The following is a 14,104-nucleotide window of genomic DNA, read 5'->3' on the forward strand; positions in this document are numbered from 1 at the left end:
TCATGAATTAGGGAAGAGGGGAGCGGGAGATCGACAGGCGGATTGGGGCAGCGTCTGCCGTGAAGCGGGCGCTGTACTGGTCCGTCGTGGTGAAGAGAGAGCTGAGCCAAAAAGCGAAGCTCTTAATTTACCGGTCGATCTACATTCCCACCCTCATCTATGATCATGAGCTTAGGGTCATGACCGAAAGAACAAGATCACGGGTACAAGCGGCCGAAATGGGTTTCCTCCACAGGGTGGCGGGGCTCTCCCTTAGAAATAGGGTGAGAAGCTCGGTCATTTGGGAGGGACTCAGTGTAGAGCTGCTGCTCCTCCAAGTCGAGAGGAGCCAGTTGAGGTGGCTTGGGCATCTGGTAAGGATGCCTCCTGGACGCCTCCCTGGTGAGGTGTTCCGGGCACGTCGGGAGGCCTCCTCCAAGACACGCTGCAGGGACTATGTCTCTCGGCTGACCTGGGAACGCCTTTGGGTTCCCCCGGAGGAGCTGGAAGAAGAGGCTGGGGAGAGGGAAGTCTGGGCCTCCCTTCTGAAGCTGCTGCCCCCGCGACCTGACCCCGGATAAGCGGCAGAAAATGGATGGATGGATAGCCCATTCCTAGTTTTTCTAAACCGTCAACCTTATCCACAAATCAGATTTAGACCTTTGAACATAAAGTTTGATATCCCTTATTTTCTTCTAGATTTGAAAACGATCTTTTGACGATTTATTTAAAAGATTTCCAAAAAAAACAAAAACATAAAAAAACATCCACACTTTCAGGAAGAAAAAACAAAGCCAGGACAAACAAACTTTGTTTAAACTTCCTTTCAAAGTCACTTGATGCATGTCAGCTCTGCAGCCATGACCTCTGAGGACATGAGTGCTACTGACAGTGAGCGCCGCAGAGCAAACACACAGCTCACCTGATCCAGATGAGAGAGTTGTAGAACTCCGGGTCGATGGACTCCAGGTCTTTCAGGATGAGCTTCTTGTTCAGCATTCGTTTGTAGAACGGCAAAGAGAAGCCCGTGTCGATGAACTTTCCGTGGAAAAGTGCCTGCAGAGACACAATGGGAGAGATTAGCAGTTAAGCACGCTAACCGGCCCTAGAAATACATCCGCTTGTTTTGGACAATGTCGGCATTTTATTTAGCACAGAACGACTGAAAGCAGTTGCGGTGGCGTGTCGGGGTGGGTTTGTTAGGCGAACGTGCCATCGCGATGAAGCGGCCAATGAAACAGAAGTAGGAGAGGTGATCTGGGTTGATGGCAGACGCCGGGTTGATCTGCAGACAGTAGTTGCTCTTTCCTGCGTACTCAAACAGGCAGTACATGGGGTTCAGCACCTCGTGGGACAAGAGGAAGAACCACTCCCTGAGAGACGTCGAGGAGGAGGAGGAGGAAAACGAATGCAGAACAGTGAATGATTTAAGGTGAAATCTGTTCATGAGCGGTTTCTAAACTCATTCTGCTTACCGGGCTAAGCCACCGTAGTCCAGACCCTCCTCGCCTCTGAAGATGACGTACAACCTCCTCCGTAGGTCGTAAGGCTTCAGAGCCATGATCTGAAAGTGAACAAAACAGACAGGAAGATAACACATCATTTACTAGCTGGACGATAAATCGATTTATCGATTTATGAAATTTTTTTGGTTTTTGAAGATTTCATTTTTTGGAAAATCTGAACTTTTTTTTCCCCCACACCAGTGCATTCCTTGGGTTTCCATAGTCCAGCCATCCTGTTTGACAAGTGGGTTTTACAGCTTCTGCTTATTTGGACTTTGAATTCTGGTCAATTCTGCAACTCTGGAATATTAGAGCCAAGCTAAGATTCCATTCTATTTTTAAGAAAAAAGTCCTAAGTTTACGAGAGCTACAACGCAAAAAAATTACTTTGATCATACCTCAGTCTAACTTTTAGCGATCATATTTAAAAGAAATACTTAATCTTTTAACGCATCAAGTTATCTGTATCTTTGAAATTACTGTGAAAGAAACTGTCTATTTTGAAGTAAGAATCACACACACTGAGCTGCTCACATCATGTTCCTATATCGCTAAACCTTTGCTCATTAAAACTGTTTTGTCGCAATTTTAAGATTTTAAGAATTCCATCTTTTTCTGCTATTGTGACTATACAGGTCCTTCTCAAAAAATTTTAATATTGTGATAAAGTTAATTATTTTCCATAATGTAATGATACAAATTAAACTGTCATATATTTTAGATTCATTGCACACCAACTGAAATATTTCAGGTCTTTTATTGTTTTAATACAGATCATTTTGGTATACAGCTCATGAAAACCCAAAATTCCCATCTCAAAAAATTTGCATATTTCATCCGACCAATAAAAGAAATGTGTTTTAATACCAAAAAAGTCAACCTTCAAATAATTATGTTCAGTTATGCACTCAACACTGGGTCAGGAATCCTTTTGCAGCCTTCAATGTGGCGTGGCATGTAGGTAATCAGCCTGTGGCTCTGCTGAGGTGTTATGGAGGCCCAGGATGTTTCGATAGCCTTAAGCTCATCCAGAGTGTTGGGTCTTGCATCTCTCAACTTTCTCTTCACAATATCCCACAGATTCTCTATGGGATTCAGGTCAGGAGAGTTGGCAGGCCAATTGAGCACAGTGATACAATGGTCAGTAATACCAGTGGTTTAGGCACTGTGAGCAGGTGCCAGGTTATGCTGAAAAATTAAATCTTCATCTCCATAAAGCTTTTCAGCAGATGGAAGCATGAAGTGCTCCAAAATCTTCTGATAGCTGCTGCATTGAAAATAAAATTTTTAGCATTACATTATGGAAAATAATTAACTTTATCACAATATGCAAATTTTTTGAGAAGGACCTGTATTCTCTTAAGTAAACAAAAATTCTCACAGTCCGGCCTTAATATTCAGTCATACAGCTCAGAGAAGGGTTGGAAGAAATAACAGTTACTTTTTAAAAATATTTTATACAATTTTTTTTTAAAGAAAGTGAGCAAAAATAAATGTGTTTTAAAGCCATAGCATCCATCCCTAGCACAAATATGACATAATATAACTTTTGTCAGAGGAGAAAACGCCGGCTGAAGTTCTTACTTGTTGAAAAGAGTCTTCGAACAGCGTCTGTCTGGAGACGGTGATCTTCACATGGCTCGGCAGAGCATTAGACTGAAGAACAAATCACAGCATGAGCATCAGTGAGTAAACGATGCCATCAAACAGAGATGCAACAAAAAGAAAACACAGACCTGACACAGGTAACGGAAGTGAGCGAGCTTCCACCTGAAGCTGCGCTCGTATGCAATCTGTGGGCCTTTGGTGCTGAGCAGAAAAATGTTTCAGAAGAAAAGTGTCACTTCAGGAAAAGATTTGTTTTAGGATTTCATACAGTTAATAGAGAACATCCAATCTGTAAACTACACGCACACACACACGCGCGCCCTCCCCCACCACTTCCCACACACACACACACAGAGCCGAAGCTCATGGGGTGACTGATCAAACGTAGCATGATGAATGAGAATCTCCCTTACACAGAAGACTTTCCAGTGCGCGGGTCGCTGAAAGTGGTGGTCCGAGTATTGTGATCCACGAAGTAGCGAACTCCTTCCCTCGTGTACCGGATTTCCCACCCTTCAGGCAGAGGATCCTCGTTCTGTAGCCTGCAAAGGAACACACACACACATTATGTGTGTGTGTGTGTGTATATATATATATATATATATATATATATTTATTTATTAAGCCTCATACATATACATTTCTAGTTTTGCTGTCTTTTAAAAAAAGGTCCAACCAAGAATGGAGTTTGCAAATTAGCCAGTGGCTAGAAAACCTTCGTACAAAACAAATGTATACTGCATGTACATATATATTCAGTTCGAGTTTATTTTATCAAGGGCCACACCGTAAACAAAGCAACCTTTGTTGCCAAAGGGCTGCGAATAAAAACTCTTTATAAAAGAATAAAACCGCAAAGCGGTAAATTAGTAAGATCAACTTGTCAAATGAATGACTAAACAAAATACACTAATAAATAGAAGAAAAAAACAAGATGAAACCTGGTGGGTGCTTCGGATCAGACGAGCCAAACCAAAACGTTACACATCATAACAGGATGTATGGAAAAGCTTTTATTTTCCATAAACCACATTATAACTCTGCATGCACCATCCACATCTGGTTTCTATTTTCTCTGCACTCACCCTTGGGTTCGAGGGTCTTCCCACTGTGTTGTCTTGGTATTGTGGTTCACAAAGTAAACTCTGTCATTGGAGTCCACACGCCTCTCTACAGGTAGTCATGACACATAACGACATTAAAGTTAGATTAGATTAGAATATGTATAATCCAATTATTGGCACAGAACTTTACAGGATGCTACAGAGTTCTTTATTACGGTCAGAGCAAACAGTTCTCACTAGAAAAAGCAGCTAAAGTGTTAGATGCTGCGTTTCCATTGACCATATAATTGCACAAATTGAAATTACGAAATCGTTAAATGGAAATACAAAAAATTTGAAAAAAAACTAATGTTTTTCGATAAACCGTTTTTGCACTAGAATGAGTTGGTTTTGTGACTATATCAAAGTTAGTGTATTTCACAAAACCACCATGGAAACACTTTTCTGCATCACACGCGTCACATCAACTAGATGTTACCACTGGCGGAAACTACAGAGACGACAACAGGAAGTGGTAGGAGGATAATGTCATAGTATGTTTCTCAATTAACAAACTTAACATGCAATTTTAATTGCATTTCTTATTTAATGTAAACAACACAATTGCAAAATGTTATTTTTTTGACATTAGCGTCATATCGACAAAATTTTGCATACATTTGTGATGGAAATGCAGCTATTGTCTCCAGTCTCCGTTTATATTAATGGACTGTAAAGTTAACAACTTTATCATACTGCAGATCAATGATAAACTCACCCCAACCAGGAGGTAGAGGGCCAAGAGGATCATTCTCAGCAGACATCATAGATGCCTGAAAGTGAGCAATATGCATTAAACTCCATTCAAGATACAAGAAGAAAGACAAATTCTTTTAGGAATGTTAAATAAAAAAACCCTTCAAAAATAGAAAAAAAATAAAAATAATATTGCTGACTATCATTGTACGACTCATGTCAGCTGCTTTGTGTTTTCAGCAGAGTGCAGAAATCTTAAAAAGAGCGAATCAAGATCCAAGTTAATGTTAAATTAAATCTGCTCTATAAACATTTATATTTTTCACAGAAAAAACAATTATGGAACTATTATTCGTCTTACTGAATGAGCCAATGAGGAGAAGGAGATGGTAAATTAATTAAACAAAAAAATCAAATCAGGAAATCAAATTTAAAACTTCACAGACACTTGTCATGCTTAGGTTCAAACCTCAGCTTGCCACCAGCACCAAATGAAGAAAACTGACTAAAAAGGAAAGAGCAGGAAGACAGAAACTGTTGCTTACAGAGTAGAGGTATCTCTGGTTAAACTGATGCATAGCTCCCTGCAGCTGGCTGCGCTGGCTCTGCCACTGCTCAAAGTTGCGCACCGATTCCATGGTGGGCCGCTGCCACGTGGTGGTCCGGGTGTTGTGGTCCACGTAATAGATCCGACCCCGATCGTCCACTCGGCGCTCCCAGCTGGCAACAAACAGAGGAGGCTTGAGTTGCAGAAGCACAGAAACGCGAGTCCAAGTAACCGAACGGTATGTAGCTCGGTGATTTCATGTGCATCGTTCATTTTATGGAGTCTAGTTAGAGAATAAAAGATTCACTTTTGAAATGAATGATTCTCATTAATAATGCTCCAATAATTCTCGACAAGATCTTAAAATTAATCCAAGGAAAATCTGATTTTCTTCTTTTGGCAAATCAATGAAAACGGAAAAGTTTTTCTTCAGGCAAAAACACATAATCAAAAACTCATAGATCTGTTGAACTTTTGTTAAGAATTGAGTAAAATCTTGATGAAGTTTTGAGATACATCTTGATTCATAAATGGAGATAATGTTATAACCAATTTATTTTGATGTCAATCGAGGAACTGAAGGATATTTTCTTCTTTAATGGTCAACATGTGTCAGATTAAAGTGTTACAAAACAACAAAGTTTATACAAATGAGTGTTTTTCTTGATATCTTTGGAAAGAAAATCTGAAAGAAGAGGAAGCAGCAGCAAACTACATGGAATATTTGAGAATAGGTAGTCCTGTCACAACAACATTTAAGACCTGTGATTAATGTATTTGAAGCCACCTTTGTTTTAAATACATTTAAACATTTTAAGAACTTAATTTTAGATAAATGTAAGACTTTTTAAAGGATGCATAGACACCCTGAAATCAGCAAGTAGGAGTCTAACTGGTGAATTTTGAGTTGATGCCAACAGTCATTGGTCAAGAACAGAGAATTATGTTTACATTTGCTTTAAAACTGAAAACGCTAAAACAGACGTCCCTTGCAAAGTTATACAGTCTTGAAAAAGTCTGAGGTAAAACGGCGGTCCCTCACCCTGGAGGAAGCGGCTGTGGTCTTTCCCAGGTAGTAGTTCTGGTGTTGTGGTCTACATAGTAAGTTCTCCCATGTGGATCTTTTCTCTGCTCCCACCTGAAACACATCCAAAGACATGAAGTTTGAATCAGGAAGGTTATCAAATCTGTTGAGCACATTTATTTTATTTTTTTGTACCCTGGTGGTAGAGGGTCTCCTGCTGGAGCATTAGAAACCTGTTGTCTGGGTTTCACCCCATCAGTATTTGTTGTTGTTGTTGTTGAGCTGCTACTACTGCCTGCTCCTGAAGCCCCCACTTCTCCTGGTGCTGGGGAGGAGGACGACGACGATGAGGACGTTGTTACGGTGGGTGCTCCCTGGGTTGCAGAGGCTGACGTGGTGGAAGCAGCAGCAGCGGCGACGGAGGAAGAGGGAGCGGCGCCGCTGGCAGGTTTAGCAGCAGGAGAAGAGGTGGAGGAAGGTGTGGGAGCCGGAGGGGGCCGGGAAGTGCTGGCTGGTGATGTTTCAGCGTTTGGCGGTGCAGCATCATGAGAGCTCTCCTCGTTTTCACCTGCAGAGGGCTGCGTTTCCCTTCTAGAAGCAGAAGATTGCCTGAGAACGGTCTCAGAGGATTCCCCGTTTACTGTAGAATATTAAGAAGGAAAAAAAAGGAGCAAGTCTGCCTTTTACTTTGTGCTTTAATAATACAAAAAAGAAGCAAAAGGGTTACACGAAAAAGAACGTTAATATAGTTTACAAAGTTCAATGTTTTAAATGAGAGAGCTGTTTGCATAATATTTTTTAAAAATGTCATATCACTCCAGAAAGTTGCAATTATTACTGCAAATCCAATCATTATTGGCAAATTTTGCACGGACTTGCAATGTTTTATCAATCACCTCAACTTTCCCGCACATCTGACCAATCACTTTCACGATTTCTGAATTTCCTTCTTTTTTGACCAATCACTCGAACTCAGATGAATTTTGACCAATCCACTTAGCCTCCTTTTAATTTAACTTCCCATTTCATTACATCATAGAGAGATCAAACCAGCATGATATATATTATGTACTTTCCAGGTAGTTAAGCAAGTATGTTGCCTTCAGTTGTTATAAAAATGCTTTACATATCAAATGCGACTTAAAAGAAATTCAGCGTTTTGAAATTGGTTTTGGTCTCCTCAAGTAAATCCTGTTCTTTCTGAAACACCGCCTTCAGGAAGTCATCACAACATCGCTTCGCTAACATTTTTGTCAAGGAGGAGCTACATCCTCAAAGGCGGAGCTATGTCCAACGAGGCGTTTTGCATAGCTGAACGGTTGCCATGGGAGATGAAAGGATTTCTCAAACATGCACAAGAGAATCAAGGCACATGTTTTTGATGAGGGAATAACATTGTAACATGATGTAAAGCCAAGAAAAACATTGTCAATTCCACAAAATACTGCCCCTTGAAGGTGTGGTAATGTGATTTACCAAGTTGCCTTTAAAGGCACCACAAGGGGAGACCTGCTGCTGAGCCGAGCTGCACAGACTGTTCTGTTCAGCAATTAGTCAGAGCCAAAAGGCCAAAACTAAATTGTGATTTTCTTCCAAACAAACCGTGTCAGGTGAGTACTTAATGCTGCTGCATGCAGATAATGATAGATAAGAGTTAATACATGCCAGTATCTCATATTAAGCTCAACAAGAACACTAATGCTGTTGTGTTACCCATTTTACATGCGTCGCTATTTAGATAGAAGTTGTAGACGTTGCAGCTTTCCAAATATTTAAAGCAAATATTCATTGTCACAATAGAAAGAGCAAAGAGTCGGGGAGGAGACATTACACTAAAGTCCAGCAGCAGGAGAGATTTTAACATGAAGAGAAAAAGAGAAGGAAAGGGAAGGTTTTGTGAGCAATTCAAACTTTTTTGCTGACAATGTGGTGGGAGAGTTAAAGACAGAGGTACAAACAGAGAAATTCAGATATGGAGGGCAAACTTAGGCAGAGCTGTGTAAATACCCTAAAGTACACAGTCACTGCAACATAAATCCTGTGTTGGCCCCACTTCACGAAGAAAGAAGCAGAAGTAGAGACTACATATAAGTAGGAAGGTTTTTGGGTTCAGATCGAGGTATTCTGGACTGAACTGAGTGACTGAGCATTCAATATACCACAGGGTAAACATTTTATTCCTAAACAATTACAGGAATATTTATGTCTCAGATAATAACTCACACAAACCATAACTGGAACTCAGCAACCAGTGTCCGTCTTTGGAATGAGTCCAGAGAGCCGTTTTACGTCCGTCCCAGAGGAATGTTTTGCTTATTATGCAACAAAAACGCTGCATTAATTTTTAATCAAGAATAATATTTTTTGCATAAAGGTTTTGTCTTTACTACGTTGAATGTTGTTAAATAAAAAAAGAGTAATATTGCTCAAACTGTTTGGTAAAATCCATGTTGCACCACATTTAATCATGAAAAGTCGTTCTTATCATGTGGAAGTGTGAAAGAGATTACACTTTTTTTTAACTATTCTGAAAAAAAGGGAAAAAGGTTGCATTTCTTCACTGCATTGCAGTTTACACCAACAGATTTAATGCACTAGACCAGTGGTTCTTAACCTGGTTTGATCGAACCCCAAGGGTTCGATGAGTCGGTCTCAGGGGTTCGGCGGAGCCTCTGCCGCGGAGTTAAAGACACACTTGTGTAAAGTCGTGATGACGCGCCGCTTTGCCATCACTTGCTGCAGAGGATCACGTTACATTGCTTAGCCAATCAGTGCTACGGAGGAGCACTGATTGAAGGAGTTCCACTCTCAGCATGGATTTGAGCTTGTGTCTTTATTTACTTCAGCAAAACTCACCGTTTTTACCAAATTCTGTAGTTTTCGGTGTACTTCTAAATCTGCTCCTTAGTCGCATCTTTTTGGGGTTGCTACTACCTCTAGTGGCGTGGGGCTGGTAACAACTAATATAATTACATTACTAAATCAGAATACCGCAAAGTCTTTTTTATTATAAATGTTTCATTCTCTTAAGAATGCAGAGCTAATTAAATGATCCAAACAATACCTTAAAGTGGTTCTAGTTTCTCTCGATGGCCAATCTGTTGAAACTGTGGCAAATTTGGGTCGTTCCTGGACAGTCAGCTCAACTTTGCTGAAAACGCTGACAATATTATGAAGAACTGTTCTCAGAGACTCTACCTTTTAAGAAGACTTAATGTCTTGAATTTGGGGTGTGTGGAGGGGGGGTAAATCATATTTTATTTATCACTACAGTGATAAGTTCAGTGAATGCGCATATGAAACTGGTGGGTTTGGTACCTCAAAAAAGGTTAAGAACCACTGCACTAGAAGAGCATTAAACCATACCGGCATTTAATGGGAGATCAGATTAACAGTAACGATCTATATTAATCAGAAAAGTGTGGGTTGTTCTCTTGAAGAAACAGGGTAAACGTAGCTTTTTTCTTCTGTTGAAAAGAAGTAACCTTCATTCATCATCCTCAGCTGAGAGCAGCTCTGCAGCATACTGCGCTCTGCTCCGCTTTGCTTTATGCATCTCCTGGGTGTTCGGACAAAGGTGCTGACAGCAGCAGAGACTGTAGGCCTCACTTAATGAAAATTAATCAACTGTTCTTCTTTACACTTCATTTCAACCCCATGAACCGTGAAGAACACAAACGTAAAGAACAATGAATCCATTTCCTGGAAACAGAATAGGTACATGCAACAAAAAAAATAATTAAAGAGAAAGTCAGATTATTACAAGATGGAGAGAAAAAAAGAGGAAAAATAAGAGACCGGTAAAGACCAATTTTGTTGCCATAAGAGAGAGAGAAAGTAAACACACCCATTCTGGTGTCTGGGCCGCTGTCTGTAGGTTGGTGCACCGGGGTGGAGTTGGGGGTCGGATCTCCGTTGATCACAGCGGTGGTGTGATCGAGGGCAGGGCTGGAAGGCACCGGACCATCTGCACCGCTGGAGGCTGAGCAGGAGCCTGACCTCTGACCCAAGTCTGTTCCATTCACGGTGCTTAAAAAGGAAAATAAACATTAATTAGCATTACTTTATGTTGGTTTTGCTTTAAAGATTAAACCAGTTATTTCTCCTTAAATCTCTTTGAGCAATAACTCTCTGGGTTTTATGACAAGTTTGTGTACTGCAGTGTTTTTGGCTTTTGCTTTAAGCACCTTGTAAAGGCAAACAATGCCAAGACACAAACTATTCCCCTCTGTGGTTGCAGCCCATTAAAAAGGTCAACAGAAGTATAAATGTACACATTGTTTAAAAAAAAAAAGGGGGGAAAAAAAAAAAAAAGAAATCACACTCAGAGTTCAGTTTGAGGCAAAGACGTGGCTACAGAAAGACAGAAATAAAATCTCAAAGCAAAGCAGAAGGATCTGTTTTGTAGGCAACCTTACAATAGACTGGTTTATGTTTTACCAGCACACATTAGCTACATAAAAAATACTTAAAACAGTAAGTTCTGAGTAAATAAGTGATAATATATAGAATTTTTTATTTAAAAAACTGAAGTTTACTTGTTATGAAATGGCAATATGTACCTGGAAAATACTTAATATTACCCCTTTAACTTGCTGAACAGATCTTTACAATGTTCAAGTACAACGAAGACCAATCATTTATTTAATTTTTAAGACGTTGACATAAGAAATATAAAATTGACTGTTTCATGAGTTTACCTGTTTGCAGCCCTTGAAGAAGAGGAAGAGGAGTCTCCGTTTTCATGAATGGCATCACCATTCTGCTGGACTTCTGGAAAATAGATTTAAAAATAAATGAATGTCGGGGTGCTGTGGTGGCGCAGGGGCAAAAGCACAACCCATGTATTGAGGCCTTAGTCCTCATTTCGGTGGTCGCAGGTTCGATTCCCCAGCCTGGTGACATTTGCCGCATGTCTTCCCCCTCTCTCATAACCCTCTTTCCTGTCAAACTACTTTCAAATAAAGGCCACTAGAGCCAACAAAACCTTTAAAAAAAAAAAAGAATGTTAACGTGGGCATGTTATGCTGAACAGACTATATGGCAGATCATTCCCATTAAAAAGTGTATTATCTTGAATATATTTAACTACATATGCTTCAAACTGAACTTTTTTTTTCTTGATGGACTACACACACACACACACGCACACGCACACTGCTAATATAAATAAATCGTGCGCTCACTGGTGCCATTTGCTGTGTTGCCATTGGTCAGCGGCACCAGTTCCTCCTGGTCAGTGACAGTCAGGCCATCAAGGTACACAGTCAGCTCGCCGACAGGCACAGAAACCCCTTTCTGTTCCATACTCAGCTTCAGCACCTCCTTCACATTCTCCACTGTGGAGAACAAATGAGGCCACAGGCAGAGAGAAAGATCACAGTCAGAGAGGAAAATAAAGAAAACGATACAATTAAATACATTCATGCACCGACAGAAGTTTTTCTGGCTGGTCAGCAAGCTTTAAAAAGCTTGACATGCCGATTCTGATTTTTTTCGATACAGATTGTTTTTCCTTTGTTTTTTTATAAATGACACCGTCAGGTGTTATAACTGATTTCACTTGGGTCTGAAACTGGAAATAGCAACATATTTGCAAAATTGGCAACATTTGTGGATAAGAACAGTTTCACATGTAAACGTCAGCCGATTGCCAGTCATTCAAAATTGAGGAAATCGCTGCACCGATTGATCAATAGTCCCCTTATTCCCATCTCTGTTCCTTGGAAGCAATTAATTGCCACTCTTCATCTTTAATCTAAATTGCCATTTACTTAAGATGCATCTATGATATTCTAATGGTGAGATAAAATACCACAGTATTTAAACAAACATGCAAGACAAAAACACATTGTGTTAATCTAAAATAGAAACTAAAGATTTTTCTAAATGATGCTGAAATTACATAAAACATATAACATTACTATTATTATTATTATAATTATTATTATTATATGCATTACTACTATTTATTTGGAGCTATAAAATACAGTCAGTGTAAAACTTTGGATGCAATGACAATAATGGCCAAACATCTGAGTGGAAAGTTAATAATTTAGTTCATTATAAGGATACATTCTAAGTATTTTGTAGAGTTTATCATTGCATAATCAGACATTGCTTTTTTCATAAGCACTATTTTCCTAAAACTGATTAAAGCTTTACGTCTATGCATCTTATAATCTTACATTTTCTGTCATGCCGCTCCAAAGCCTGAATGAGATCCAGCGTAGCTTTGCCCAGCAGAGCGTCTGCTTTCAGGGTGTGGTGACTCCATACTTTGAAATCCACCTGCGTGTGTGGCGTTACAGTCCTACAAAAAATATATATATATATATATATAATTCTAAAACACATAAAAAGCTTAAAAAAGTACACGGTGAATGTAACAAGTTAAACAAAAAGGAGGTTTTGGAGATAACCTTCACACTTCTGCTGTTATTGACAAACAGTTCATACACTTTAATCAGGATGCCATTTACGACTTTTCCTTCAGTCGACTGAAGTTCAGCACAGCAAATTTAACACCTAACAAATGAATAAAAAAACACAGATTTTTTTTTTCCATTTTCACATTTCCCTCCCCTAGAAATGATAAGATCCACATCTGGCACAATGCTCCGTCGTTGAGTTTCAAACAAGGACAAAACGAGCAGCACACAGTGCGGTCATTGTTTGAACAGCCCAGCATACCGGTCCAAAGGGAAACATCTTGCATTACAACCTCAAAGTCACGAGAAGGACCCACAGGAGCGAGCAAAAACATCCACGAGATTCTGAGCACTGCGGCGGCCACTCTTATCAGCGCTAACTAGCCGGGTTGAAACCGTCTGCAGTGATTCGTTCCTGGCTTTCGGTCGAGACGCTGCAAGAGAAACTGCAGTGTTTGTGCTGTTAGCTCTAGTTGGGAGAAAACACAAAGAGGTCTGTGTGCTTGCAGGCAGCTTCCTCGCTTTTTCAAATGATTATCAGATGAGCCACCGGAGGGGGTTTTCCTCCTCGGATGCTACGTGGAATTCACAAACTGTTCGAAAAAGCTGGATTTTGATTATGTAACGCTCAGTATGGGATACAAACCAAGCTTATTAGAAAGGATCTTTCTGCCTCTCTAATGGCGTTTTTACATGAGCTCAAACGCTGCAGAACATCGTTTTCACACAAACGCGGCGAGTCGGGCAGAAAGGGGTAAACAGACGGCGCTTACAGAGTCAGCCTCTCGTCCCATTTCGGGTTGGAGGAGCTGTGAGATTTCGCCGTGCGGCGGGTCTCTCCCTCTGCTGTCACCTCCACGTAAATGGCCGCCCCGAAAACGCTCTTCTTCCTCTTGAGTTTGGCACATGAAACTAGAGGGCGGAAAAAGAAAAAAGGAAAAGATGACTGAAAAAAATTAGACCTGAAAGGTGATCCTCCGGCCGAAAACACGTTGACTCACCAATGGCATGGAGCTGTGATGTGAGTCTGTGGTTATGGCTAGTCTCTGCTCTCGATGAGGCCGTGGCCATGTCATTCACCACAGTGGGAAAGCCTTCGAAAGGAAAACACACAACAGAGACGTCAACCGCTAATTCCACACAAATTCACAAATAAGACCCGGGCGGAAGGCTCCAAAACTAATAACGATCGGATCTACTCGTTACTGTTT

The 14,104-nt window shown here is 40.4% G+C and overlaps 1 protein-coding gene across 2 annotated transcripts in view; it reads right to left on the reverse strand.

The window, feature by feature from the left end:
- The window catches only part of wwp1 (WW domain containing E3 ubiquitin protein ligase 1), a 29,224-nt gene that overhangs the window by 8,040 nt on the left and 7,080 nt on the right, over positions 1 to 14,104 (reverse strand). For both annotated transcript variants that reach the window (XM_008438311.3, XM_081602028.1), the window contains 17 exons: positions 13,895 to 13,987; positions 13,667 to 13,805; positions 12,651 to 12,775; positions 11,649 to 11,801; positions 11,163 to 11,235; positions 10,310 to 10,491; positions 6,658 to 7,102; positions 6,481 to 6,576; positions 5,437 to 5,611; positions 4,914 to 4,968; positions 4,178 to 4,262; positions 3,506 to 3,634; positions 3,221 to 3,293; positions 3,069 to 3,140; positions 1,455 to 1,543; positions 1,193 to 1,352; positions 902 to 1,035 (listed from right to left, as the gene is read on the reverse strand). In XM_008438311.3, the coding sequence (XP_008436533.1) occupies positions 902 to 1,035; positions 1,193 to 1,352; positions 1,455 to 1,543; positions 3,069 to 3,140; positions 3,221 to 3,293; positions 3,506 to 3,634; positions 4,178 to 4,262; positions 4,914 to 4,968; positions 5,437 to 5,611; positions 6,481 to 6,576; positions 6,658 to 7,102; positions 10,310 to 10,491; positions 11,163 to 11,235; positions 11,649 to 11,801; positions 12,651 to 12,775; positions 13,667 to 13,805; positions 13,895 to 13,964 (2,255 nt within the window). In that variant the 5' untranslated portion in view covers positions 13,965 to 13,987. The remainder of the gene's footprint in view (positions 1 to 901; positions 1,036 to 1,192; positions 1,353 to 1,454; positions 1,544 to 3,068; positions 3,141 to 3,220; positions 3,294 to 3,505; positions 3,635 to 4,177; positions 4,263 to 4,913; positions 4,969 to 5,436; positions 5,612 to 6,480; positions 6,577 to 6,657; positions 7,103 to 10,309; positions 10,492 to 11,162; positions 11,236 to 11,648; positions 11,802 to 12,650; positions 12,776 to 13,666; positions 13,806 to 13,894; positions 13,988 to 14,104) is intronic.

The sequence above is a fragment of the Poecilia reticulata genome, chromosome 20 (assembly GCF_904066995.2).
Source record: "Poecilia reticulata chromosome 20, P_reticulata-male-v2, whole genome shotgun sequence".
NCBI lineage: Eukaryota > Metazoa > Chordata > Actinopteri > Cyprinodontiformes > Poeciliidae > Poecilia > Poecilia reticulata.